This window comes from Colletotrichum jinshuiense, chromosome 8 (genome assembly GCF_051148585.1).
Source record: "Colletotrichum jinshuiense chromosome 8, complete sequence".
Classification (NCBI taxonomy): domain Eukaryota; kingdom Fungi; phylum Ascomycota; class Sordariomycetes; order Glomerellales; family Glomerellaceae; genus Colletotrichum; species Colletotrichum jinshuiense.
In genome coordinates, this window is record NC_139315.1 from 2,135,295 (window position 1) to 2,158,699 (window position 23,405).

Below are 23,405 nucleotides of genomic sequence, written 5' to 3' on the forward strand. Positions count from 1 at the left end.
TCATCACGAATAATTGGTCTGAGCTCAGCCACAGGGTTCCCCTCCATCCCACCATGGATTTCGACGACGATGCCCCGCCTGATCTGGTGGAAACAGGAGCTGTACACGAGGATGATCTGCCACCCTCGGAGAAACAGATCAAGGTCCCGATCACGATTGTGACGGGCTACTTGGGGTCTGGAAAGACAACACTGCTAAATTACATCCTGACGGCTCAACATGGGAAGAAGATTGCTGTCATCATGAATGGTATGTTGTATCGTATGCAAGACAGAAAATTTAGCTTACATTGGTCACAGAGTTTGGCGACTGTAAGCTTACTTGGACTCAAGCTGGGCATTCGGATACACTAACCCCCTTCAGCGCTCGACATTGAAAAGTCTCTTACTGTCAATAAAGGCGACGAACAAGTCGAGGAGTGGCTAGAGGTCGGCAACGGCTGCATATGCTGCTCCGTGAAGTAAGAAGCCGTCAAATTGGCAGATCCGAAACTGACATCTCAAAGGGACACTGGCGTCAACGCCATTGAATCACTCATGGAGAAGAAGGGCGCTTTTGACTACATCTTGTTAGAGACTACAGGTTTGGCCGATCCTGGCAATCTCGTGCCCCTATTCTGGGTCGACGACGGCTTAGGAAGCACCATTTACTTGGATGGCATCGTGACTCTTGTCGATGCGAAGAACATCATTCGCAGCCTGGATGACCCCGCAGGCAAGATTGAAATCGACGAGGACCACAATGAGGAGGACCACGGCCACGGGCCGCTCATGACAACGGCCCACGTTCAGATCTCGCACGCCGATGTTATCGTCATCAACAAATCCGACCTTGTCTCCGAAGAGGAGTTGAAACAAGTCAGGACACGGATAGAGTCTATCAACGGTCTAGCCAAGATTCACGTCACCAAGCAGAGCGAGGTGCCTCAACTGGAAGGCTTTCTGCTAGACTTGCATGCCTATGACCAAGTTAATGAGCTCGATGTCAGCCAAAAGGGCCACAGCCACCTGGACTCTGTAAGTGAAACTCAGCAACTGTTCTGCATCTTGGTTGCTAATATTCGCAAGAGCATCTCGACCGTCTCGATACCGGTACCAACGCTGACGCCCTCGCAATTGGACAACGTCGATGAGTGGCTCCGAAAGGTCCTTTGGGACCGCCAGCTCCCTGGGGATGAGAAGACGAAGCTCGAGGTTCACCGATGTAAAGGCCGGCTGGTTTTCGACAACGGCGACGTGAAGCTTATCCAAGGAGTGAGGGAAATATTTGAGATTCTTGATTCCCCTGATCAATCACGCGAGGCCACGCAAGTCCAGCAGGGCAAGATTATTCTTATTGGGAGACATCTCCAAGGCGTCGACTTCGCGAAAAGTCTACTGAGCATTCTCAACTCAGGCGCATGAATATAGCAAACCGTGGAGATGGCTACAATTCGATCGTTCGTACCATGATTGGACTAAGTGCTCCTGCTACTGCCGCATGTCCGATGTGGGATTGACAACATTTTGCAGGCTTGCTGCGGTGAACTTTACTACAACTTTTGACGCCCTTGATAACATCATGAGTCTCTTCGTCTAGAGAGAAAACCACCATCTAAAATTTCGTATGGCCCTAAAACCTGGCGAGTCACAGCGCATTTCCACGGCGTTAGCGTTGGGGATGAGACGTGAGGGGAAACTCCAAAGTATTGGGAAAGGTAACACGGCACGGCGCGTGGCTTGCAGTGGCAGGTTGCTGGCGGGTGGGGAGCCAAATTCATCCAGCCCAACTGCATGGGGAACGGGAAATCTCCAGGCGGGGGGATGTTGAAGGCCCAGTGGTTTGAAGAAGCACTCGTAGTGCTAGCTAGGACAAGAGTAGACAGCACATACAACCAGCATGGCTAGAAGGTCGTCGATGCCGGCGTTTGGAGTACATGGCCTATCTGGGCAGGTCACCAAGCTACTTAGTTCCATATATGCAAGCTCTGGATTAGTACGAGTAACATGGTAACAGATTCAGCGTCATCAAAACCGTCCAATGTATTAGGAGAGACGTGATGTTAAAAAAAGGCTCCAGGGACATGTACGGCAGTAGCGCGTGCTCGCACCGATGCAGGGGTTTTTGGAGGGGCTCAAGGTGCACAGGCCATCGGATCCATCTTTGACCGGTCTTCCGTGCGTTAGCGTTGGCTGGGCCATTTCGACCTCTCTACACTGTACGCCAACAATCCCCGTAGAGCTTCATTTGTGTGCAAGCTTCGTACCAGAATAATCTTCCTAGCGAATCCAACCCTTCGGTGATCCGAATTGAACCCCGAACCCCCGGCGACGACGACACAAGCGACGCGACTCTCGATTGCGACCATTCACTCGAAGAGCCTTAATCATGAATCGACCAGGTAGGCCTGATCCTCTGTTGTCTCCTTTCAGCCTCGGGGTACCCCGCCGTTTGCATGTCCATCAAGGCCATCAAGATCCTGTCGCAACCTCCAATGCCGGCTCCTACGCTGCCGTACCACCAAGTGCGAGTATGGGATATCGCGATAACACATGCGACACGTCACGCCACCACCGATGTTTCGAGTAAACCCTCCCCACCGTCCGTGGCGACCGACCCAGAACCCAAAGCCTCGAAACTTGGCGCTGATCTAGAGCGATGTAAACTTGGCTTCTTGATGGACAAGCGGAACGCGCCCCTCATACTGCCTACAAAGCAAGGGGTGACCCCTGGGCTATATCCTCCTTCACTAAATTGCGCTTCAAGTTCTCAAAGCTAACAATGGGCGCATGAAGTAGGAGTAGCTCCCCAATCACTACGTGGCATACCGGCAGGCTTTGGTGGCCAGCAACAACAGCAGCAACCTGGAAGGACAGTATCGAACCGGCTACCAAACGGCAAAATAGGTAGGGTCGCAACCTTTGTTCATGCGCATGCGGAAATACACGACCAAGAAGAAGCGACGTTAACGTAGAGTGTTGGGATATACAGGCAGTAATGGGTCCGGCTGGGCATTTGGCGGAGGAGTTCCCATGGGAGGTGCTGGCCTGCAAAATCAAGCCCGTCAACTTGGAGGAAACGTCAGCTTTGCTCAGAGCTTAAGCGGGTCGCAACCGGCAACGCCGCTCGACCTCTCGTACGTTCCTTCCTCTTGCTCTTGCGCACTCACCCCTACCTCTATCCCATGATCACCTTCCACAACGGCGACACAGCCGTGTCCCGACCCTCGCACTCTGTCGCGACTGTATACCTCTTCTTTTATTGTCCTCCTAGCCGGCCTTTCTCTTCCACAATGGGCAAGAAGCAGCGCCTTGTCGGCAAGAAAGCTGCAGCTAAGAAGATGGTTTCTACTTCTTCCTCGGGCGAGCAGCCAAAGAAGGGCTATGCTGAAGTTCTCAAGACGTAATCTCTTATTCGGTGTTCTGATCCATTCATCCCACACCCCTTCTCTCTGGCATCATTGCAGAATCCAGTTGTTTTGGCGTTGGTGGTTACTGACCTTTGAAGTAGCGAATTTCCATCTCTCTCCAACAATGCCCAGATGAACACCAGCGGCCAAACAAACATGTGGTCTTCAACAGCATCGCGGAATTTGGGCGGTGGTCCGGTGCCACGCAACAACCAGTCGACACCCTTGTCAGCGCAGAATGCGCAGGATGAGCTGTTCACCCCGACCTCAGCGCGTCAAGGCGGCTTCCGCTTTGGTAGCCAAAACAGCTCAGGACCGGCAGCCCCGGCACAGTCTAACCCCGTGGATGACTTTCCGCCTTTGAACAGGAACGCGAACGGTGAGATTGGTGGCGAGCGTGGTGTGAATCTGATGCCCTCTCTGGGCTTCGGCAACCAGGCAAGCGGCTCAACCGCAGCGATACCTCCCAACCGTGGCGCAGGCAATGGTCTACTAAACGCGCTATCTGCGAATAGCAGAACCTCAGATGGCCGATCACCGTCCATCGCCAGCGGCCAGGGTATGCAAAACACTCAATCTATAGTCGCGTTTCCGCTGACCGCATGTAGAGCAATCAAGAATACAAGACTCATCCGCCGAAGATGACAGACAGAAGGGCGGCGCCTTCCGCGACGAGACCGCTGGTGACAGCACATCTCAGACTGGGGAACCCCGGAACCCTTTAGGCGCTATCGGAAACGATTCACTTACTGGCAATGCGAACGAGGAGCAGGAGAACCAAACCCCTGAGGTTCAGGACCCCCTGGCTGGAATGGCGCCTATCGACAAGTTCGGCATGAAGGGTCTGCGTGTGTTGATGAACAACTACCCCAGCTATGGAGCGCTCATGCAAGGAATGGATCCCAATGAGTTTGGTCTCAACGTCAACTCCTCAGAGTAAGGGACACGAGGTCTGCAAGATGAAACAACTACTGACTGCCACAGTCTCATCTCCACACAGATCTACTCTCTCTTCGACGACACGCCACCTCGTCCCGCGATCCCCAACGTCCGTCTTCCTGAGTGCTACAAGGTCACCAACGTCCAGCCTATCGAAACGAAAATCCCGTCGTTCAACGAGGAGACTCTTTTCTGGATCTTCTACAGCTGCACGCAAGATATTAAGCAGCACTTGGCAGCAGTCGAGCTGTACGTGACATAGTTTCTCTTGATTGTGGGTTTCGCTGACATCCTATAGGCACTCTAGGAACTGGCGTTGGCACAAGAAACTACACTTCTGGCTGACCAAGGACGAACTCATGATGCCCGCCAGCCTCGGCCCTCACCACGAGCGTGGGTACTACATCGTTTGGGACACCACCAACTGGCGGAAGGAGCGGGTACGTCTTATTGCTTCGATATCTTGTATTTTTCAAGATGCTGACTTGGGGAAACAGAGAGAGCTCACCCTTCACTATGGTGATCTGGAGACGAACCTAGGACAAGCGGCTGCATAGTCTTATTGGGGTTATGGGTCAACGGATTTCTCGTGATATTGACGAGGCTTGGAACGACTTGGTACCTGGGCACTGGGCACTTGACCCGACAGGCGTTGAGTCATGTTGATACGGCATCGTTTTACAGGCTTCCGGATTTGAAGCTGGCTAGGCAGATGGCAAAGGCTGCCTAACTACTGCTTTGTGTGTATGAATCACTGATCAATGGGTATTACCCTCGGCCGTCAAACAAAGGGAAATAAAATGACGATGCTGATGCTGCGAGGAAACTTTTTCGTATTCTATGACTTTCAGGTCTTGTGCGATGCCGCCATTGGGTACAGTGATGACTGGTGTTGGATCTGGGTGACGGGTGGTCATGAAGTGGGTCCTTATAAACCGCTCCGTGCGCTCCTTCCTTGTGCGGAAAACTCCGATCTCGCGCCACATGAGCTCCTGACCCCTGCTCCCTGAGCAAGGCTGATGAACTCATCATCTCCATAAATGCTGCCAGCGGACTCCACGTAGCTAATCCGGCCACATCCTATCCCACGCGCAGCGGCGACACGCTCCTCCACTTCCCATCTCAACATCGGAATCTTCATGACGCGTGCACCTGGGTAATTTCCGACAGAAGAGAACCCTACGCTACCCTCGCAACTCCGCACCACGACGGCAAGGAGCGTCCCCGAGTACGGCCAGTCCGGAACGCAAACCAAACCGCAACCATGGCAAACGAGCAAATCTCACTGCCGTATTTGGTGGTGATCCTGCTGGTAACAGCGTTTGTGATACGGTTCCTCTTCTTTTCGCCGTCACCACCGCCGGCGCCGCGGCAGAGTGCGCAGTCGGTACTGCGCACGCGGGAGGCGGCGGTCGAGAGGATACAGCAGATGTTCCCGCAGGTGGACCGGCGGGTGATCCTCTGGGACCTGCAGAGGAACGGCGGCAATATTCAGGCGACCTCTGAGAGGATTCTCGCAGGGCGGATGGAATCGGTGAGTTTGGCATTCCCTATAACACTACAACTCCAGATGAAAGTTTGCGGTGGCGGACCTTTGCATATGCCATGGTACTCGATCACTGCCTGAAGCTATACGCAATGCCCCTCAATTTCTCTTAATTCGTTTTTACTTTCTTGCAAGGAACCACAATTCGCTGACTGGAATATGACATCTGCAGCCCCCTATCACATTCCAACCCCCTCCCCCGCCGGGAGCCAACAACGCTGCAGCGAGCGCCGCGACGGCGGCCAAGGTGTCTGAGAAGCCGATGCAGCCGGATCTGATTACGAGATACAAGCTGCAAGAGAAAATAACGGCGCAGCAGCAGCAAGCCGAGGCGGACGCGGAGAAGGAGAAGGCAAGAGGATGGAGCTCAAACCGGGACGAGAGACAATCGCTGCTGCAGAGGCGGAGGGACGAGATGATTCTGGCAGCACGACGGAACATGGAGGCTAAGATTGCCGCGGAGAAGGCCGCAAGTTGAGAGGGGGAATGTCCGGAACCGGTGTCGGTGGATCTGTGAGCTTGCCAATGGTTGGGTTGGTAGTTATGCATTGGGAATCTGTACACATAGCGAGAGTCTAAGGCTTCAGTGAATAGCGGGAGGGGCCAACCAATGTATGAACAGGCCTCAGATGTGGCAAGATTTGACAAGAACGCTTTTTCGGTGCTAGGTCAACGGAGTATGTGTGACGAAATCTGCCTGATGTATTGAGGATGGATGCTACCACCGCATCGGCAGCTTCAGTGGTTACGCGGAAGCCTCGATATATCAGGCCATTGTTCGGGACATTCCGACAACGTTAGAGACTGGCTTGACAGCAACTCGAGAAGCCTTGCACGGAAACCACGTTGGCGGGTGTGCCTTATCTAATTGTTGTTTTCTTGTCTCATTCAGTTGTGAGTCTTTTCGTTTCACACTCGACTGGTAACACATCCAAGCCACAGCACATGCTCAACTGAGGCTCCCAATGGAGTCAATCAAAGGTGTGTGCATGACGGCATTGTCTTACCAACCCGGGCAACAGCACATTGATCTTGTCTTGCATACCTTTACAGGCCGGCGGTACTCGATTGCCGTGATCCCTTATCTACCACACCCTTTTCGCATGAGCTCAACGGCATATCTTCCGACGTCGCTTGAACACATCGCACATGCTTTTCCCTGCGAAGTTCCCGTGGTTCTGTCCACCAGGACAGCAAGGAAGTCAAACGTGAGACCCTGCCTTGCGTGCGCTCTAGTTTCGTTTCCACCTGCCAGTGGTACCTCGGGGTGGGGCAGATGACTCGGACCAGCGACTTCGTCTGCAATCCTCGGCCCTGGCACACACGTGGGAGGGGCTCTATTAATCGTTTTGTTCGGGGGCGCGGTAACCAGTTTCTTTTGAATATTTAGTTACACCGCCTTTCAGATCATGTCTTGGGACCCGGAGATCGAATCCGGTCGCACAAAGGAAGAAGAGAGACATATTTCACAGCGCACCGGTCAAAGGAAACATCTCGGACTCCTTACAGGGCCTGGATCGGAAGTGCCCTTCGGCGCCGATTGCTGGGGCTAACCCAGCTTGGCACCCAAGGTCAGATCTCCCCAGGCTACCAACCAAAAGATGCTATGTATCGTTTTCTCATCTGACCCCTCCTTTTCAACCCAATCACTCGTTCCTCATCAGACCCCTTAAGGCGGTCGTCCAGATATTAAAGACGACCCTGCAGGTGTAAAGGAAAAATAAAATCCGAGGTTCTCCTTGCGGGAAGGGAAAGGAACGGTGTCCGGTGGCAACGCCAGCCACCGCCCATAAAGAAGCACCAGAAACAGTTCGTCTAGTTATGGGCGGGGTCGTTGATTGAGGCATGTTGCGTCTGACTGGTCGAGGGCGGGGGAGGATGCAAAGCCGGGATGGTCCCAAGATACGGAGGCGTGGGCTGGCGGCTGGATCTCACTCGTTCCGTTGGTACGCCGTGGTGACCTCGAGATTGGCTCTGCCGCCTGCATACCTCGAGGTTCCTTGCCGTACCCTCCCCTCATACTTTTTCCCTCCCCCCCCCCCCCCCCTCCCCTTTTCTTTCTTATTCGTTTTTTTGTTGACGCCGATCCGATAGGACTGGCAACAGAAGCTGAAAAGAAGTAGGGCACAATGACTTGTGACTTGCTGCGGCTGCGAGTCTGCGACTGCCATGACGGGATCCATGTAACGTTTGGTGTCCCATTTGCGCGCATGGCCGTAGGAAAAAAAAGGGCACTTTCATGCATTGCATTACGCCATGGGCAGTATGGGCCATGGGGTGTGGTGTGGACGGCATGGTGCATGGGCATAATCAGTATATATGGATCAGATAGACGATAAGCCCCGCTTCGACCCAACATTTTTGTCTTTCACATGCTCGGCGCAAGCAGGGCGGGTGATTCTCGCTCTCCAGGCTCGTGGGCAACACTGGAGGGGGGCGTGGGCGTGCGGTTCGAGCTCCCCGAGGCCCTTACGCAGTACCTTCCTTGCTGGGTACATTCACTAATACAATTCACGCTTCATGGTGTGGTTGGTACCGTGCTTTGAGAGGTATCGTCTTACAAATTTGAGGTAACTTTCTTCGGACAGGACGCTTTCCTCGTATCAGCGGCCGGCCACCACCGACCTTGTCCGCCCACCCAACCCATCCGCAGTAGAAAAAAGAACCAGAAACGGCCTGGCCAGACAGCCTCCAGTCATCACTATCTCCACCAACACCACTTCCTTGTCTTCTCAGTCTTGTCCATTTTCTTTGTCTCACTTTGCATTCTTCAACCCACTCAAAGAGCTTCATCCCACCAACCTGCCTTTCAAATATTGCTTCTCCCACCTCTTGTTGTGTTATTCTCTCTTCTGCTTAGCACTCTAGACACTGGAACCCTCCATACCACTTTACCTTGAAGATAACCGTTGGCGCGAGCGCATCCAGCGTGGGAACCGAAATTGGTTGGTCTTTAATTTTTATTTTATTTTATTTTTTTCAACACCATCGCCCACATTCCCGAGTCGCCGTCGGTAGCAGGTGCTGGCTAGAACTTCCGCTGTTGGTTGGCAGCATTCCTGCTTTGACGATAACGTCCCGATCAAGAGTTCGTGACTTACCAGAACACCAGGCGGAAGCCCCCCCCATCTCATCGAATTCCCGGCAACCCTGATTGTTGTGGTCTAAAGCGCCGCAACAGGCTGACGGCCCCGAAACACATAATGCCCCCCTTGCGACCCTGGGGGCCCATTTTCGAGGAGATCACTTTGCCGCAAAATAGAATGTCATCAACCGTCTTCGCCATGCTGCCCACATCTCTCCAGTCACGACTACCGCCGCTGCGGTCAATCCGCAAGAGTACAAGCCTACAGACCCTCACTTCGAGTAGGCAATCGCATTCACGCGGTCTCTCGGGAATAGATGGCGTGCACCCGAACGTCACCCAGGCCCGGTTAATCTCGGAAAGCACGGAGGAGCACATGAGCCTGGTGGCCACCGAGCACCACCAGTCATCGCGGATGTACGAGGTCCGGTCTGCCACCGACACGCACGAGCAACGACTACAAGCAGAACAGTACCAACAACAGCATCAAGCGCCGAGCCTGTGTTCAAATGTTGATTGGCGATTTGCCCAACAAGGTGTGTTTCGTCCCGACCACGTCGAACTTCGTGACTGACACGGATGTCTTTCAAGGGCTTGCCTTGATTGCTGTCGCTCAAGATGAAGTAAGGCACCCATCGAGACGGCCAGCGGCCGACTTTGAGCGGAAAGCATTCCTTGATGGTGTCGAGTACATCCTTAAGGCTTTGCCCAGCGACCTCAACGAGCACGAGCTTCATCGGCTTCGCACATCCACGCCGTCAAACTTCATTCCCCCACCCACCCCCGGTGGCCGAGCATATTCCCCATCGCGAGGCGCAAACCAAGGGAGGTCTATACTTCACAGAGGCGTTCAGATTGCCGTCGTCAATATCTTCCTCTTGATTCACCTGGCTTTACCATACATCATCCTTCTCCTACGGATGGCGGCCCGCACGGAGAGGGAGTACCGGATATCAGAAAACCTGGTGGGTGCGGGCATGGGCCTCGCAAACGCGATTGGCAGCAAGGGCATGCGCATAACCGGGGCTCTTTGCAACGTGGGCGACGGAAGGCTCGGACAGGCTCTTACCGAAGCCATCGCCTGGACAGTCGAGGGTCTTACGGGCGGTTTGTCCGACGGCGTAGGCGAAGGTCTCTCCATCGTGTCGCCCAAACGACAATAAGATGAACGATAACGATCATGCCGACTCATCTAGACGGGGATTTTCATATTGGGTCTATACTCTCGGGGTATTCTTTTTCCTTATGTCAGGTCGGGTATGAGGTCGCTAGGTATGGTTGGAGCCAGAATCTCGCCGTATAAAAGAGGTAGATCAATGGCAGGACAAATTGAGTTTTGTCAAGGCTACTTAGTTGCCGGTATTGGCTTTTCTGGGACGAGCCAAGTCGGAAGGTCATTTTTTTATTTGGTTATTTTTCCGGTCTTTCTCACTTGAGGGCTGGTTCGGGCATAGGATTTCTGCAATGATCAGAATGGTCAGGATATTGGTTGGGCATAACGACAGAAAATGGATGATACGGATAGAAATGAGTCCAAATAGAACCTCCAATCACAACGTGAATTTGTATCATGAATCTTACTGCAAGTGATGATGGTTGTTGAGTCTTGTTGAGTTTGGGGTAACAACGGGCGGTGGTGACTTGATTACTCCGTTTGGCGGGGTTGAGACTGGACTGCGTCGGGCAAGAAGCCGTCTGTGGTCCGATATTACTACATTACTATCATTGGGACGTTGCAGCACAAAGTAGGGCCCAAAATGTTTCGAGGTACTTGCTCTCCTCGGACGTGGGAAAACTCTTGTCCCTACATGTCTCTCAGAACTCGCGCCAACACCACTGACTGCATGGTATTGTAACTTGCATCGATGCGGGACCCACCCAAGCCGCGCCATTGAGTGGCTGTTCCATCCCGTCCCCTGCCAAACGCAAAAAGGCCCCATAGAAATGTAGCGAAAATCTGGTCCCTGGGCTGATAAGGCCGGGAAAAAAATCGTTATCACCTCGCCTCCTGTCCACCTCCAAGCTCTCTCAAGTCGACAGCGGAAAGTCGACGATCCTACCGTTCACAACCTTTCGCTCACTCTTTCTCCCCAACAAGTTGTATTGTATCGTACTTTTTATTCAGTTACTTCTGTTTTAATCACATCACAAATGTTTCGGCAATCACTCAGAAGATGCGTCCGCTTAAGCGGCGCAAGCTTCGCTACTCCTTCCCTCCGAACTACTAGACCCGTCGCCCTCAAATCGATTGCGCAGTCTTCGCAAAGCGCACTTCGCGCACCCGTTAGCATCAATGCATTCAGACTCTACTCGAGCGAGGCCGCCGCCGCTGCGGCTGAGCCATCCGCCGAGACCAGCCAAAAAGCTGCTCCCGCCCTGACGACGCGTTTTGAGGACCTTGAAAAGCTGGGCGTCCACCGGAATCTGGTTGATACCATCACCAAAGGCATGAAGTACGAGACCATGTCCGATGTCCAGAGCAAGACGATCGAGCCCGCCCTCAAGGGAACTGATCTGTGAGTCGAGCATACCACCCTTCTTCGTCCCTCCTACAGCTACTGACAGTTTCCAGCGTCGCCCAGGCGAAAACAGGTACCGGAAAGACTCTGGCGTTCCTCGTCCCCGTTTTACAGAGAATGATTGCGGCGGACCCCTCGCTCGCCACCCGCAAGGCGCGATTCTCTGCCAACGCTGCCGACATCCGCGGAATCATCATTTCCCCCACACGTGAGTTGGCCGAGCAGATCGCCATCGAGGCCGAGAAGTTGTGCGCGAACACCGGCCTGGTCATCCAGCGTGCCGTAGGCGGAACGAGAAAGGGTGAGATGCTTCAGAGGACACGGAGACAAGGCTGCCACTTGCTCATCGGCACCCCGGGACGTCTGAACGATCTTCTCTCGGACCCCTCCAGCGGCATCCGCGCCCCGAACTTGGCTGCCATCGTCCTGGACGAGGCTGATCGTATGTTGGACGTCGGCTTCGAGAGGGAGCTGCAACAGATTGTCGACCAACTTCCCGACCCCCACACCTCTCAGCGCCAAACGCTACTCTTCTCCGCCACAATCCCCAAGAACGTTATCGCCTTGGCCCGTCAATGGGTTCGCGCCGATAACTTCGATTTCATCCAGACTGTCTCCGCCGACGACGTCCTCACACACGAGAAGGTTGCGCAGCATGTGGTCAACTGCAGAGGCTGGGGCAATGTCTTCCCGGCTCTTTATGAGCTCATTGAGAAGGAGCTTGAGAAGCGAGCCAACAACCCAGATTTGATGCCGTTCAAGGCGCTGGTATTCCTCCCGACATCCGCCTTGGTTGATGTCTTGGGCGACATCGACGAAAGAATGAGATCCACCCGCGATCGAGTCCAAGGCTGGCGAATTCACTCCAAGCTCAGCCAAGGACAGCGCACCAAGGCCGCTGAGATGTTCCGCAAGACGCGCTCCGGTATTCTCTTCTCCACCGACGTCACCGCCAGAGGCCTTGACTTCCCCAACGTCACCCACGTCATCCAGATCGGCGCTCCGTCGGACCGTGAGCAGTACATCCACAGACTTGGCCGCACGGGTCGCGCGGACAAGGATGGCGAGGGATGGATCATCCTCCCCCAGTCCGAACTGGAAGCTGCCCGAAGAGAGTTGAAGGGCCTCCCCCTTCAGCCCAACAAGACCATTGATTCCGCCGAGTTCGACTTCACTAGCCAAACCCAGCCGTCCGAGCTGACACAAAAGGTGACTGAGGTGACGTCTCAGCTGAGAGAGGAAGTTCTGGCAATGGCGTACCTCTCGCTCTTTGGACAGAGTCGCGATAACGCCCAGGCCAAGGCTGACGAACTCCGCGAGTGGTTCGTCGATGGCATGCAGAAGGATGACACCCCCGCCATGAGCGCCTCTACCGCGGATAAGCGTGGCCTGCGCAGAATCCGTGGCCTCAACATCTCCGACCACCAGCCCAGGTTTTCCAGGGATGACCGGGACGGAGGCCGTGGCTTCGGCGGCGACCGTTTCGGCGACCGTGGATCCCGCGGCGGCTTCTCCGACCGAGGATCTCGTGGAGGCTTCTCCGACCGTGGATCTCGCGGAGGCTTCTCTGACCGTGGATCTCGTGGAGGTTTCTCTGACCGTGGGTCTCGGGGCGGCTTTTCTTCCCGTCGTGAGCCCCGGGATGCCTTCGAAAAGATGGAGTTCGAGGGCAGTGACCGTCGCCCCAGCGGCGGACGTTTCGAGAGACGCGAGAAGCCGTCTTTCTAAGTAGTAAATGAGGCCTGTGGAGAGGAAAGAGAAAGGAAAGCCTCGAATGGATTGGAAGAGGTCTGCGACTACTACGACGTTTTGACGACCTCGCCACGGATTAGACATGTCATACCCCCACATACACCACACCACCCCCTTTGTTACTGTTTTGAACAGACTTGTATCATACCATATTTGTAAGGAGCGTGGAAGAAGGCTTTTGTTTGGCGACACGGGGCTGTGTTGTCTGTACTACCACCACCACCAACCTCATCGGGACGGGTTCACCCCCAAAAAAGAGTTTACTGTATACCACGGAAAAAGGGAAGCACGACTATAGCTATGTATATAATATTGGACGAGAAAATCTCCGAATCTCATCTTCAAAACAAATAGTGCCGCCCTCGTCTCGGCTGACTTTGTGACGTGCGTCTCATTATGTTCCCAACGGTTCGGAAGATGGGTGGGTGGCATCACCCACTACCTGCGGCAAATGTACCCATTTCCATGTTCTCCCCGAGCAGATTTTACCCCCTCCCGCCTCCCCTGCCGGCATATAACGTCAAACTCGCTTCCGCTCCCAACAACGCCAGTTGATGCCATCGCAGCGTATGTGCAAAAGCCCCTTCCTTTTCCGGACGGCCGTGCTGCCAAAGTCGCTGGTTCTAAGAACCCCTGAACGCCCGACCACGAAGCCAGCAAAAAAAAAAAAAAAAAAAAGAATTTAAACCCCAGTTTGTGTCCTTGCATTCCGCAGGCAGCAGTTGAGCAGCGGCGCCGACGCAGAAAGTGACCAAAGCCTACCCCCATCACCGACCCGCCAGCAGCGCGTTGGCATCCCAGAGGAGAACCCTCTCGTCCCAGCCCACCGTGGCAACCCAGCCACCGACCCCAAAGAGGCACCAGTCGACACCGACGACGAACTCGGTATGTCTGTTCATGATCCCGACCTGCGCCCCGACCTGCGCGGCTCCAGGCGGCCCGGCGGGGGGCGCGTTCGAGCGGTCATCCCACAGCCTCACCGTCATGTCATAACTGGCCGTCAACAGCACGTTACTCGCGTGCGGGCTCCACGCCAACCTCCTCACGGCGTACTCGTGCCCCTGCATCACGGCCACGGGGCCGGCGGTGGGGTTCCGGATGTCAAAGGTGCGGACGGCGCGGTCGACGCCGCCGGTGGCGATGACGGTGTCGCGGTACTTGTTCCAGTCGTGTGTGAGGACCTCGGCGGGGGCGGCGGAGGGGAAGGACGGACCCGCCGCGTGGACCGGGATCATGGAGGTCAAATGGTAGCGCGAGGAGACGGGGGTGCGGAGGTCGAAGATGCGAATTTGGGAGTCGGAGGAGACGGCAGAGATAACGTTGGGGTTCGAGGGCTGGAAGGAGGCGGAGTAGGTGCAGTTTCCGACCGGGAGGGTGCGGAGGGAGTGTTCACGTGTTGGCGACCACTGGGCGCAAATGTTAGCATCGGTCATGTACCACGACGGTGGAGGTTAGGGGGCAGGTTCTTCTGACTTACCACCTTGATCGTGCCGTCCCACGAGCTCGAGACGAAGGTGTCTTTGGTGATGGGGCTCCAGTTTACGGAAAATGTCTCACGTTTATGTTCGTGGAAGTTCATGACGGGGAAGTCCTTGACGCCCAGGTCGAATAGCTTGATCGAGCCGTCGCCGCAGGCGACTACGAGCTGGTTCTCGTTGATCTCTGACCAGGCAAGATCATATTGTGAGTCGTTTGTGTCGAACCTGTTGCAAAAGCACCGGTAATCAGTATTGTGTGGGAGGCAGGTGGGGGAAAGACAACTTACGTCGTCTCGACTTCGACGCCGCGGGCCGTCAGCGCGAGGCAGAAGACGCGGCCGTTGCCGACGATGCCAAAGTTGGCCGACGACGCAACGGCGATGCGCGAGTCGTAGTAGGGTGAGTACTTTACGGCGTAGGGGTTGTACCCCTGCGTGCGGAATTCAAGCATTGGGGCCATGGCGGCGTCGGTGCAAAGGCGATGCAATGCGGCGGCCCGTGTTGTATGCTTGACGGAGGTCTGGCACAGCTATTTGCGACGGTTGGGGAAAAGCATATGAACGCGGGCGGGATAGCTTTGGCCGGGGAAGGCGGTGATGTAACGCCGATCCGGGGTACCTCGGCAGACGGGGGGGGCCAGTGGGTGGGCGTGGATGGAGGGGCAATGGCCTCGGAGATGCGTTTATCGGGGGCTTAGTAGGGAGGGGCAGCGGTCTTCGAGGTTATGGGCCAGGCACGTGCTTTCGCGCTATACACGCGCCTCCTTGCCGACGCCCTTTGTAATGACATTTGGAGAACATGACACCTGATAGGTGGTCTGGCTGTGGCGTTAGGCGCAGCCCTTTTACGTATATTTCACAATCCCGTTGCATCTCACTCATGGCCATCAGTATTCCATGACTTACTTGAGGTCTGCTCTCTCGTGCGGTGTCTGACGACGCCATGGACTCCTTTCTCATTCGAAAGAAGCGAAAGCTCAGTCCGGCTGCGGAGAAGCAGGCGGAAGACGATGAACCCACCGAGGTCAAACTGGCGATGCTCTCGTCACTTTATCCAACCGTCGAGCAAGAAACATTGTTGGATATTCTCCTGGCTCACAACGGTTCCGTCCCAGAGTCTCTCGAAGCTCTCAAGACACCAAATCCCGTCCGAAAGAAAAGCGGGGGCATGGGAGCGCAAAGCTCTCTAAGGTACTTCACCTTGCCGCCGAAAGATGATGATGGAGGTTCTGGCTCACCAACGAAGAAGAGAGTCATGTCCAAAAAAGGGACGACTCTCCATCTGTACGACCCGGCGGATATTGCGGAGCACACGCCCTGCTCTGTCATCCACAACTTTCTGCTGCCGGAGGAAGCGAACGACCTCTTGCGTGAGCTTATGGCGGAGGCAGATTCGTTTGAGAAAAATGTGACGTTCAAGCTCTTCGACAACGTGGTAGCAAGCCCACACACATCAAGCTTCTACGTTGAGAGTTACGACGAGATCCGAGCACAGAAAACGGACTATCTCTACAACGGCGCCAAGCTCAGCGATGTCCGCCGGATCACGCCGCAGCTCATCAAAGTCAAGCCCAAAGTTGAAGAGGCGGTGAATCAGGAAATACAGACGAGGATCAAGATGTGCTATCCCGGAGGGCGGAAGCTGCGGTTTCAGTCTCCTAAGCCCTGGGCTCCCAACTCGGCATTCGTCAACTGCTACGACGGGCCGCAGGAGAATGTTGGATGGCACAGCGACCAACTGACCTACCTTGGCCCCCGTGCCGTCATTGGGTCGATATCACTAGGCGTTGCGCGTGAGTTCCGTGTGCGGCGAATCATCCCCAAGGACGGGGACAACAGCTCGACTGAGGATGCCGATGCGGAGGGTCAGATATCAATTCACCTGCCACACAACTCTCTGCTCGTGATGCACGCCGATATGCAGGAGGAGTGGAAGCACAGTATCGCACCGGCGCAGTCGATTGATCCGCATCCCGTGGCTGGCAACAAGCGCATCAACATCACCTACCGCGACTACAAGGCTAACATGCACCCGCGCCACACGCCCAAATGCGACTGCAAGATCCCGTGCGTCCTTAGGGTTGTTCAGAGGAAGAAAGAGAACCACGGCAAGTACTTTTGGATGTGCCACGGCGGCAACGTTCCTGGGAAGGACAGTTGCTCGTTCTTTCAATGGGCGCGCTTTGATGACGACGGCAATCCCATTTGGACCCATACAAATTGAAGACCTCAACGATGAATTTAGTAGATATCCCGGCATCCAATACCCGATTTTAGACGACGATTTGACTAAGCCATGAACTCATGAAACCATCTAGGGGTTCACATATCGCGGGTGGTGTTCATTCTTGCCGTCGAGTTGCCGCGTCTTGAGACACTTCAGGTCCACCCCATTCAGAACCCGCAAGTTTACGGGGTGCTTCTCCTTGGATCGGTCGTGCCAGTACTGGGCTGGCTCCGGCAAAGCGTTGTGCTCCTCCTCCGTCATTGGATTGTGCATGTTGGTAAGGGGAATACCGCAGGTCTTGCAAAAGATCTTCGCTGTGATGCGGTTGCCAAATATGTATCGGCCAATTTTGTCATCGTCTCCTGTCAGCACAACTTGGGAAGCATCAGGGTACACCCAAACGTATCCGTTCTATGATTTAAGGTCAGCAAAACCTATCTGCATCAATACATATAGGATTTTTCTTCTTACTCTCTCACAGATGCTGCAATTGCACTCGATGACCATTTCTTCATAAGTCTCGTCGACGGGCTTACTGACAAGCGCTACTGTGCAAGCGCCGCAATGGCAGCCCCCGGTGTAGAGCTTACCCCCCTCGACGTCGGACGTCGGGTTGGGACCCTTGTGAACCGGATGCTCATACTTGGCTCCGTAACCCGCTCCGTCAAAACTAGTCAGATGTCAACGGGTTGAATCAGATAATTCAGTTAGATGTTATTTACGGCTTCTTCTCAAGTCCAAGTATATCGAGGTCCTGAATGGAGCGCGCCTGCAGTCCCGTCAGCTCTAGTACGGAGTATAATTGAGGCGAAGGATGAGACTTGCGTTCAACACCACTTTCAAATCCGGTGGCCCGTTGGGGAAGTCCACCATGATGGCAGTGCCGCAGTTTCCACAGAACTAGACGAGAGTGAATACTACGTTCTGATTATGGGTAGTGTGTCTACTCACCTTATGGGTCATTTGTCCCGAAGCAAAGTTGTAGCTTGTAAGCTCGCTCTCGGCGCCCTTCACGACGCGGAACGCATCGCGATTCTTGGGGACGACCCAGAGTGTCCCTTTCTTGGCGCAAATGCTGCAGTTGCACTCGCTCACGCTCTTGATTTCCGGAAGGTCGACCTCGTAGACAAAAGCGGCACAGTGGCAGTTGCCGCGATAGGTTCGCTTAGGCTCTTCGGTGACAGTCATATCGATGGTAAAGAAGAGCACGTTCTGTTAATGAATCGAAAGCATCAAGCATGCCTGGAACACAGACTCGAGACTTGAGAGCTCACAAGAGGGATCTTTATAGACTCGGCCCAAAGGATTGAGGTAGTCAGTCGAACGGCTGACAGTCGAATGAGGAATAGTGTACGCCACGTTTTGTTGAGACTAGTGGGCTTGCAGGGCTTCGTAACTATAGCTAGGTGGTCCTATCTACGCGAGATGCAGCGTTAACTTAGGATTGGCTTTGGGAGTGTTGCCTGGAGACATGCTTTTTTCGTTTTGGCATATTCGAAGTCACTGACATGACCGGCCGTGACCTTGCTGACTGCATGGAATAGGGTGGCACAATATGTACATCTGTGAACGCCACGTGCTGAGGAGCCGGTCAGGAATAGCATTCGGTTTGGAACCCGCCCATCAATCAGGCGCCACGATTCCTAGGTGACGCCAGATCTGCGCGCTGTCAGGTGACCCGGCTTGTTCAACTATGAGCTACGAGGCCATGCCCCTTGCTTCAACCTCGGAGTACTACCTCTGGAGCAGGAACAAGGGCTGACCCCGCGCCGACATGCCCTTTGGTGCGGAGTTGACAAGATCGGGGTGAACTTGTGGAATTGAGTTGCGGTCCAGTTGTAAGACAAAATCTTGATACATCGTGAATTGAACATATATGCAACTGTCGGAGTCTTACGTGTCCCTTATTAAAGGAGTTGAACTGGCATGCATCCCTCGGTTCGACTAAGTCGGGGAGGACTTAGTCCGGGTAAGCGGACAGGTAGTAGCAGCAGCAGCAGTGCCCTTTACTGGTATGAATTGTGAAAAATTCCATCATGTTAGTGTTTACCCAGTATTTATTGGTCAGCAGCGGGGTTTTCGTCTGCTCTGTGCGCGTTTGCTCGGGGAGTGATCTGGCATGTTGGGGTGAAACGACGACATGCCGTTGTCGGCTGTTGATGAGATGAACACCCACTTCCAGGTTGATCCTGCCAGAGCAGGGAGACAGAAGATAGGGCGCGCTGGGGTGGGTCGTGGCAGTGGGTTACTTCGCCGAAGCCCGCGTCCCGGGCGTCAGCAGATGGGAATTCATCCCAGTACAGAAATATCTCTCAAGGGTCAAGGAACCAGTTGACAGAGGGAAGAGAAACCCCCGGTTCTGTGCTGACATTCCTTGCTGCAGCACATTTTTCACCGAGGTTCGGGGTAATTGACAACCCCGTTGGATTCGGATCCATACATAATAGCACCATTGACGCCGTATGCCCGCTGTAAGTCGGTTTAAGAAGACGGGAATGAAGCGTGAGGTCACCTCAGACTTCATGTAACCGCCAAGAACCTCCGCACAAGATACTATAAGGTGGCATGGCCATGCCTTGGCTTCTTTGGAGAATTGGTTTCTAATTGCTTAATCATTCGCACCTATTATATATCTCCATCCAATCGGTGAGGCGTATAGCACTGTCGCCAAGGACAACCCCCCTCGTTAGAGCTCCCAAGCCGTGCCAGTTAAGGTGGTTCTTCCGCATACAAATCACTTCCATTTCAAGGTCAAGGACCGTTCCGTTTCTAGGTCCGTACCGTCTGTACCGGCCCCCCGTGCCCGCCTCCCCTGCAGCTGGGGAGAACCTTATTTGCAACCGTTATTGGGTTGCCCCCGTTTGTCCTTGCCCCGGGACCCCAGTCCGTAGAACGCCATACTCATTAAGGTACCGCCTTTTCTCATTCCCTCCAGCCTGTAGCAGCCAAACTGATCATCATCGTCCGGTTGCAGCCAACCACACCACCGCCGACGCGTCAACGGTCTTGTTCTTAATATCTGTATAAAGTGGGCACTCCCTCCACCTTCGTCATTGTAAATCAATGTCGGACATGTTTTTTTGAGAGCATCCTTGGAAGTTTGGGTACCTTCCTTTATGTACCCCTGCTCCGGTCCGTCTTGCGAGCTGCCGTGATGGGAGGTCACCCGCCGGTAGTTCGTTGCATCGCATACGACGTAGGTTGCTTGGCAACTCAAAACAGGTAGTAGCAAACCATGTAATAGCAGAAAAGATCAGCTCTCGATCGCTCTCGGCTCTCGGCTGAATGCAATACAGGGAAGAGAGTGATTGCTAAGAGGGAACAAGGGGCACACACACACACACATACACACACACACACACACACATATCAAACCTGTCGGCAATTTCCTCTGGAATGGGAAGCAGGGGGAAATGATGGCCAAGATCTACGAGTTGATATCCCCGCTTTCGGTCTGCTAGGAAGAGTATCTTCCTAGTTTCTTTGAATTTAGTAGCAAGTATCCGTAGCGACAGGCAAGTCCTCGTCAGGGCCATGGCCCCGTCTCCTCTGCCAGGCAAGGTATTTGAAGGTGGCCCCTGGCCTCTTTTTGGCGGGTGAAAGTTCAAGAACTACGCCAGTTCTCCTTCCTTGTTCCATTGACCATCCAGGGTCTTGCTCGCCAGTTCGTTCATTTCGGACTTCCCGTATATGTCTTGAAGCTGTCCTCATATCCAAAAACTTTCGACACTCCCGGCTTCTGGCGAGGTTTCCATTAAGGCCAAGCACAAAAGTAAAGCAGCCCAAGTTAATTCCCGTGAACTTATCCGCTGTTCCAGCACCAACGTCCAGGATGGCATCATTCAAGCCCCTCGTCGCGGTCCTTGCGGTAATGGGCACAGCACTTGTCCCAGGAGTTGTGGCCCAATGCGCCAACTTGACTCCCGTCTCCCAGCCGCAGCTGGCCCCAGGCTACCAAGCGAAGCTCATTCTGAACGGACTCGCCAGCCCTCGCAGCCTCCAGTTTGATAGGCTCGGAAATCTGCTCATTGTTGAACAGGGAGGAGCCGGGGTGCGATATGTCAGACTGTCAGACAACAGCGGAGTGAACGTCTGCGTGATCGCTGACAAGCAGCTAATTCCCAATGGAAATGTAGGCCTCAACTTACTCCATCCCAATCTCTGTTTATCTGGGGCACCACTAACATTCGTCCAGCTCACTCACGGAATTGCATTATCAGACAACGGCAAAATCCTCTATGCGTCAACTGCAACTGACGTGTACGCATATCCCTATGATTCCGCAGCCGGCATCGTTGGAACCCCTCGATCCATCATCAACGGCATGGCACAGAGCGGATACCATCAGACCCGAACTCTGCTGGTCCCCAAGAGCAAGCCGAACGTACTACTCGTTTCCCGCGGATCCGCTCCAAACCTTGACCTTCCAACGGCCGAAGCCGCTTCCGGCCGCAGCCAGATTCGTGCTTTTGACTTGACCAATCTGACAGGTAACCCTGTGCCCTATACATCAGGCGAAGTCTTCGGGTGGGGATTGCGGAATAGCGTCGGTGTTGGAGAGAACCCGATTGACGGTGGAATTGTAAGTGCTTGATGTGGCCAAACCCGAAGGGACTTGTTAGCTAATATCGTATCAGTGGTCAGTTGAGAATTCCTTGGATGAAATGGCACGAAACGGCGTGGATATCCACAACGACAACCCCGGCGAGGAACTGAACTACCACGGCACCTACCGGGCGGCATCAAACCCGTTGAAGGGAGCTAACTATGGCTACCCCAACTGCTTTGCTGTCTGGGAACCCAGCACCATCACTGGCGTGCCGAATGTGCAAGTTGGAAGTCAGATTATCCAAGGCGAACCGTCGGGTAACATCACGGATCAGTACTGCCAGACGGTACCCGTTGCGCCGCGGCTCACTTTCACGGCGCACACCGCGCCTTTGGATATCAAGTTCCACCCCAATGGAAGGTCTGCGTACATTTCATTCCACGGTAGCTGGTAAGTGCCTTGAGAATAGAAACACGATCCGACAGACACTGACGCGCGGTCCCTAGGAACCGCCAACCTCCTGATGGCTACCGCCTCAGCAAAGTCGACTTCGGTGTTGACGGACAGCCGACTGCCGCATCGACCAGTCGAACAGCTGAAGTCAAAGTTGCGTGGAACAGCGACAACGCTGTCTGTCCCGGCAGCTGCTTCCGCCCGGTCGGGCTTGCATGGGACAAAGCCGGCAGGTTGTTCATGGTCAGCGACTCTACCGGTGAGCTTTTCGTCCTTACGGTGCCCGCCTAGGACTCAGGCGAACCGTGCTGCCCATACACTTGAAGTTGAGGACCTCACGATTGCGGCTACATGGACTTTTGATAGGAGAAGCGTTCTTCATTGGTGAAGGTTTCTTTGTGCATACTTACCCAGGATGGCGTTACATATTGGGGAATTCTACAGATGTCTATCATACTGAGCCCAGTAACAATGAGTTTTTTTTCTACTGGGGCGGCTCGTCTGTCCTCTCTCGGTGTCAACTCTACGTCGGTCTATCCCTGTATCTGAATGACATTTTTTATGCCATTGGCGCAAATGCCATTGCAGAGGCTTCGATAAAAACACGCTGTACACCTGGGTTTTCGCAGGGAAGGTGCTGTTTATGCAGGAAGTAAAAGGGACATTTCCTCCCATTGAGATTGCCGAAGACAGACAGGCGGGGAAATTTATCTGGTTGCTGTGCAGCGACGGCGAGCACGACCCTTGCATCGGGCCGGGGTCGCAGTGGACCAAGCGGGAGCTTCCCAGGGCACGTTGCCTGTCCTTTCTCGCCCAGTTGGGAAAGGCGCCTTCTTGCCCTGCCTGCCAGATTCCTTATTATTGACTCCCGCGATGATGTGCGGCGACAGGCGCAAGTGCGAGTGTCTATCTGGTGCGGGTGCAAGATGCGGGTGGTGTGCAGACGTACTTAGCGCATCGCTCCAATCAATTGCCACACCCATCTCCCAGTCTCACTCTCCCATCTCTCTGCCATCCATCTATTCCCCCTCGTCTCCCGCCTCTGGCGCAGCCCCAACAATTTGCACCCACCTTCATCCCACGTCAGGCCCGGCCGTCACATCACTCGTTCGTTCGTTCGGACATCAATCATTCTGGTTTTCTGTCTTGAAGGTTTTCCGTCGCCGATTACGGGCTCAAGTAGCCCTGTCATTGTCGACGACACGAACCCCGCCAAGCGCTCGGGATTTGTCTCAGGCTTTGCGACGTCGTAACGTCGCAGCCAACCAGTTCAGCGAGGACACCGACGCGCACCGTATAAACGATTAGTTCCCCCTGCCTGATCTTTCAATCAACGTCTTTGCGTGCATCCTGGCCCATTGCCGCTTGGCCGTACCATCCGACGACGTTTGCGACAGGTGATAGGTTCGTGCAAATACAGCCCTACGGTCTGCTGTCATAGCCACGCGTCTGCAAGCGCTCGCTCCGCGA

At 54.3% G+C, this 23,405-nt stretch overlaps 9 protein-coding genes across 9 annotated transcripts; 7 read left to right on the forward strand and 2 right to left on the reverse strand.

The window, feature by feature from the left end:
- Positions 1–53: 53 nt before the first annotated feature.
- Positions 54–1,403, forward strand: EsH8_VIII_000578 (CobW/HypB/UreG, nucleotide-binding domain-containing protein; the record flags this gene model as incomplete). The annotated part of the gene is made up of 5 exons (XM_083269620.1): positions 54–249; positions 300–311; positions 364–460; positions 506–1,016; positions 1,068–1,403. 5 exons carry the CDS (start codon positions 54–56, stop codon positions 1,401–1,403), a joined length of 1,152 nt encoding a protein of 383 aa, XP_083129388.1.
- A 964-nt stretch (positions 1,404–2,367) lies between these two features.
- EsH8_VIII_000579 (NOT2/NOT3/NOT5 family protein) lies at positions 2,368–4,884 on the forward strand (the record flags this gene model as incomplete). Its single annotated transcript, XM_083269621.1, has 8 exons — positions 2,368–2,380; positions 2,775–2,885; positions 2,971–3,115; positions 3,487–3,947; positions 3,997–4,324; positions 4,373–4,576; positions 4,626–4,767; positions 4,825–4,884. The coding sequence occupies 8 exons, from the start codon at positions 2,368–2,370 to the stop codon at positions 4,882–4,884; spliced, it is 1,464 nt and encodes a 487-aa protein (XP_083129389.1).
- Positions 4,885–5,591: 707 nt separating this feature from the next.
- On the forward strand, positions 5,592–6,351 carry EsH8_VIII_000580 (CUE domain-containing protein; the record flags this gene model as incomplete). The annotated part of the gene is made up of 2 exons (XM_083269622.1): positions 5,592–5,861; positions 6,046–6,351. 2 exons carry the CDS (start codon positions 5,592–5,594, stop codon positions 6,349–6,351), a joined length of 576 nt encoding a protein of 191 aa, XP_083129390.1.
- Positions 6,352–9,076: 2,725 nt separating this feature from the next.
- Positions 9,077–10,121, forward strand: EsH8_VIII_000581 (uncharacterized protein; the record flags this gene model as incomplete). The annotated part of the gene is made up of 2 exons (XM_083269623.1): positions 9,077–9,494; positions 9,550–10,121. The coding sequence occupies 2 exons, from the start codon at positions 9,077–9,079 to the stop codon at positions 10,119–10,121; spliced, it is 990 nt and encodes a 329-aa protein (XP_083129391.1).
- Positions 10,122–11,109: 988 nt separating this feature from the next.
- On the forward strand, positions 11,110–13,205 carry EsH8_VIII_000582 (P-loop containing nucleoside triphosphate hydrolase protein; the record flags this gene model as incomplete). The annotated part of the gene is made up of 2 exons (XM_083269624.1): positions 11,110–11,474; positions 11,531–13,205. The coding sequence occupies 2 exons, from the start codon at positions 11,110–11,112 to the stop codon at positions 13,203–13,205; spliced, it is 2,040 nt and encodes a 679-aa protein (XP_083129392.1).
- A 791-nt stretch (positions 13,206–13,996) lies between these two features.
- On the reverse strand, positions 13,997–15,167 carry EsH8_VIII_000583 (WD40-repeat-containing domain protein; the record flags this gene model as incomplete). The annotated part of the gene is made up of 3 exons (XM_083269625.1): positions 13,997–14,635; positions 14,707–14,932; positions 14,995–15,167. The coding sequence occupies 3 exons, from the start codon at positions 15,165–15,167 to the stop codon at positions 13,997–13,999; spliced, it is 1,038 nt and encodes a 345-aa protein (XP_083129393.1).
- Positions 15,168–15,649: 482 nt separating this feature from the next.
- Positions 15,650–16,930, forward strand: EsH8_VIII_000584 (uncharacterized protein; the record flags this gene model as incomplete). The annotated part of the gene is made up of 1 exon (XM_083269626.1): positions 15,650–16,930. The coding sequence occupies one exon, from the start codon at positions 15,650–15,652 to the stop codon at positions 16,928–16,930; it is 1,281 nt and encodes a 426-aa protein (XP_083129394.1).
- Positions 16,931–17,020: 90 nt separating this feature from the next.
- EsH8_VIII_000585 (GFA family protein) lies at positions 17,021–18,121 on the reverse strand (the record flags this gene model as incomplete). Its single annotated transcript, XM_083269627.1, has 5 exons — positions 17,021–17,344; positions 17,405–17,603; positions 17,656–17,702; positions 17,759–17,833; positions 17,885–18,121. The coding sequence occupies 5 exons, from the start codon at positions 18,119–18,121 to the stop codon at positions 17,021–17,023; spliced, it is 882 nt and encodes a 293-aa protein (XP_083129395.1).
- A 2,644-nt stretch (positions 18,122–20,765) lies between these two features.
- Positions 20,766–22,226, forward strand: EsH8_VIII_000586 (soluble quino protein glucose/sorbosone dehydrogenase; the record flags this gene model as incomplete). Its single annotated transcript, XM_083269628.1, has 3 exons — positions 20,766–21,515; positions 21,571–21,932; positions 21,989–22,226. The coding sequence occupies 3 exons, from the start codon at positions 20,766–20,768 to the stop codon at positions 22,224–22,226; spliced, it is 1,350 nt and encodes a 449-aa protein (XP_083129396.1).
- Positions 22,227–23,405: the final 1,179 nt, after the last annotated feature.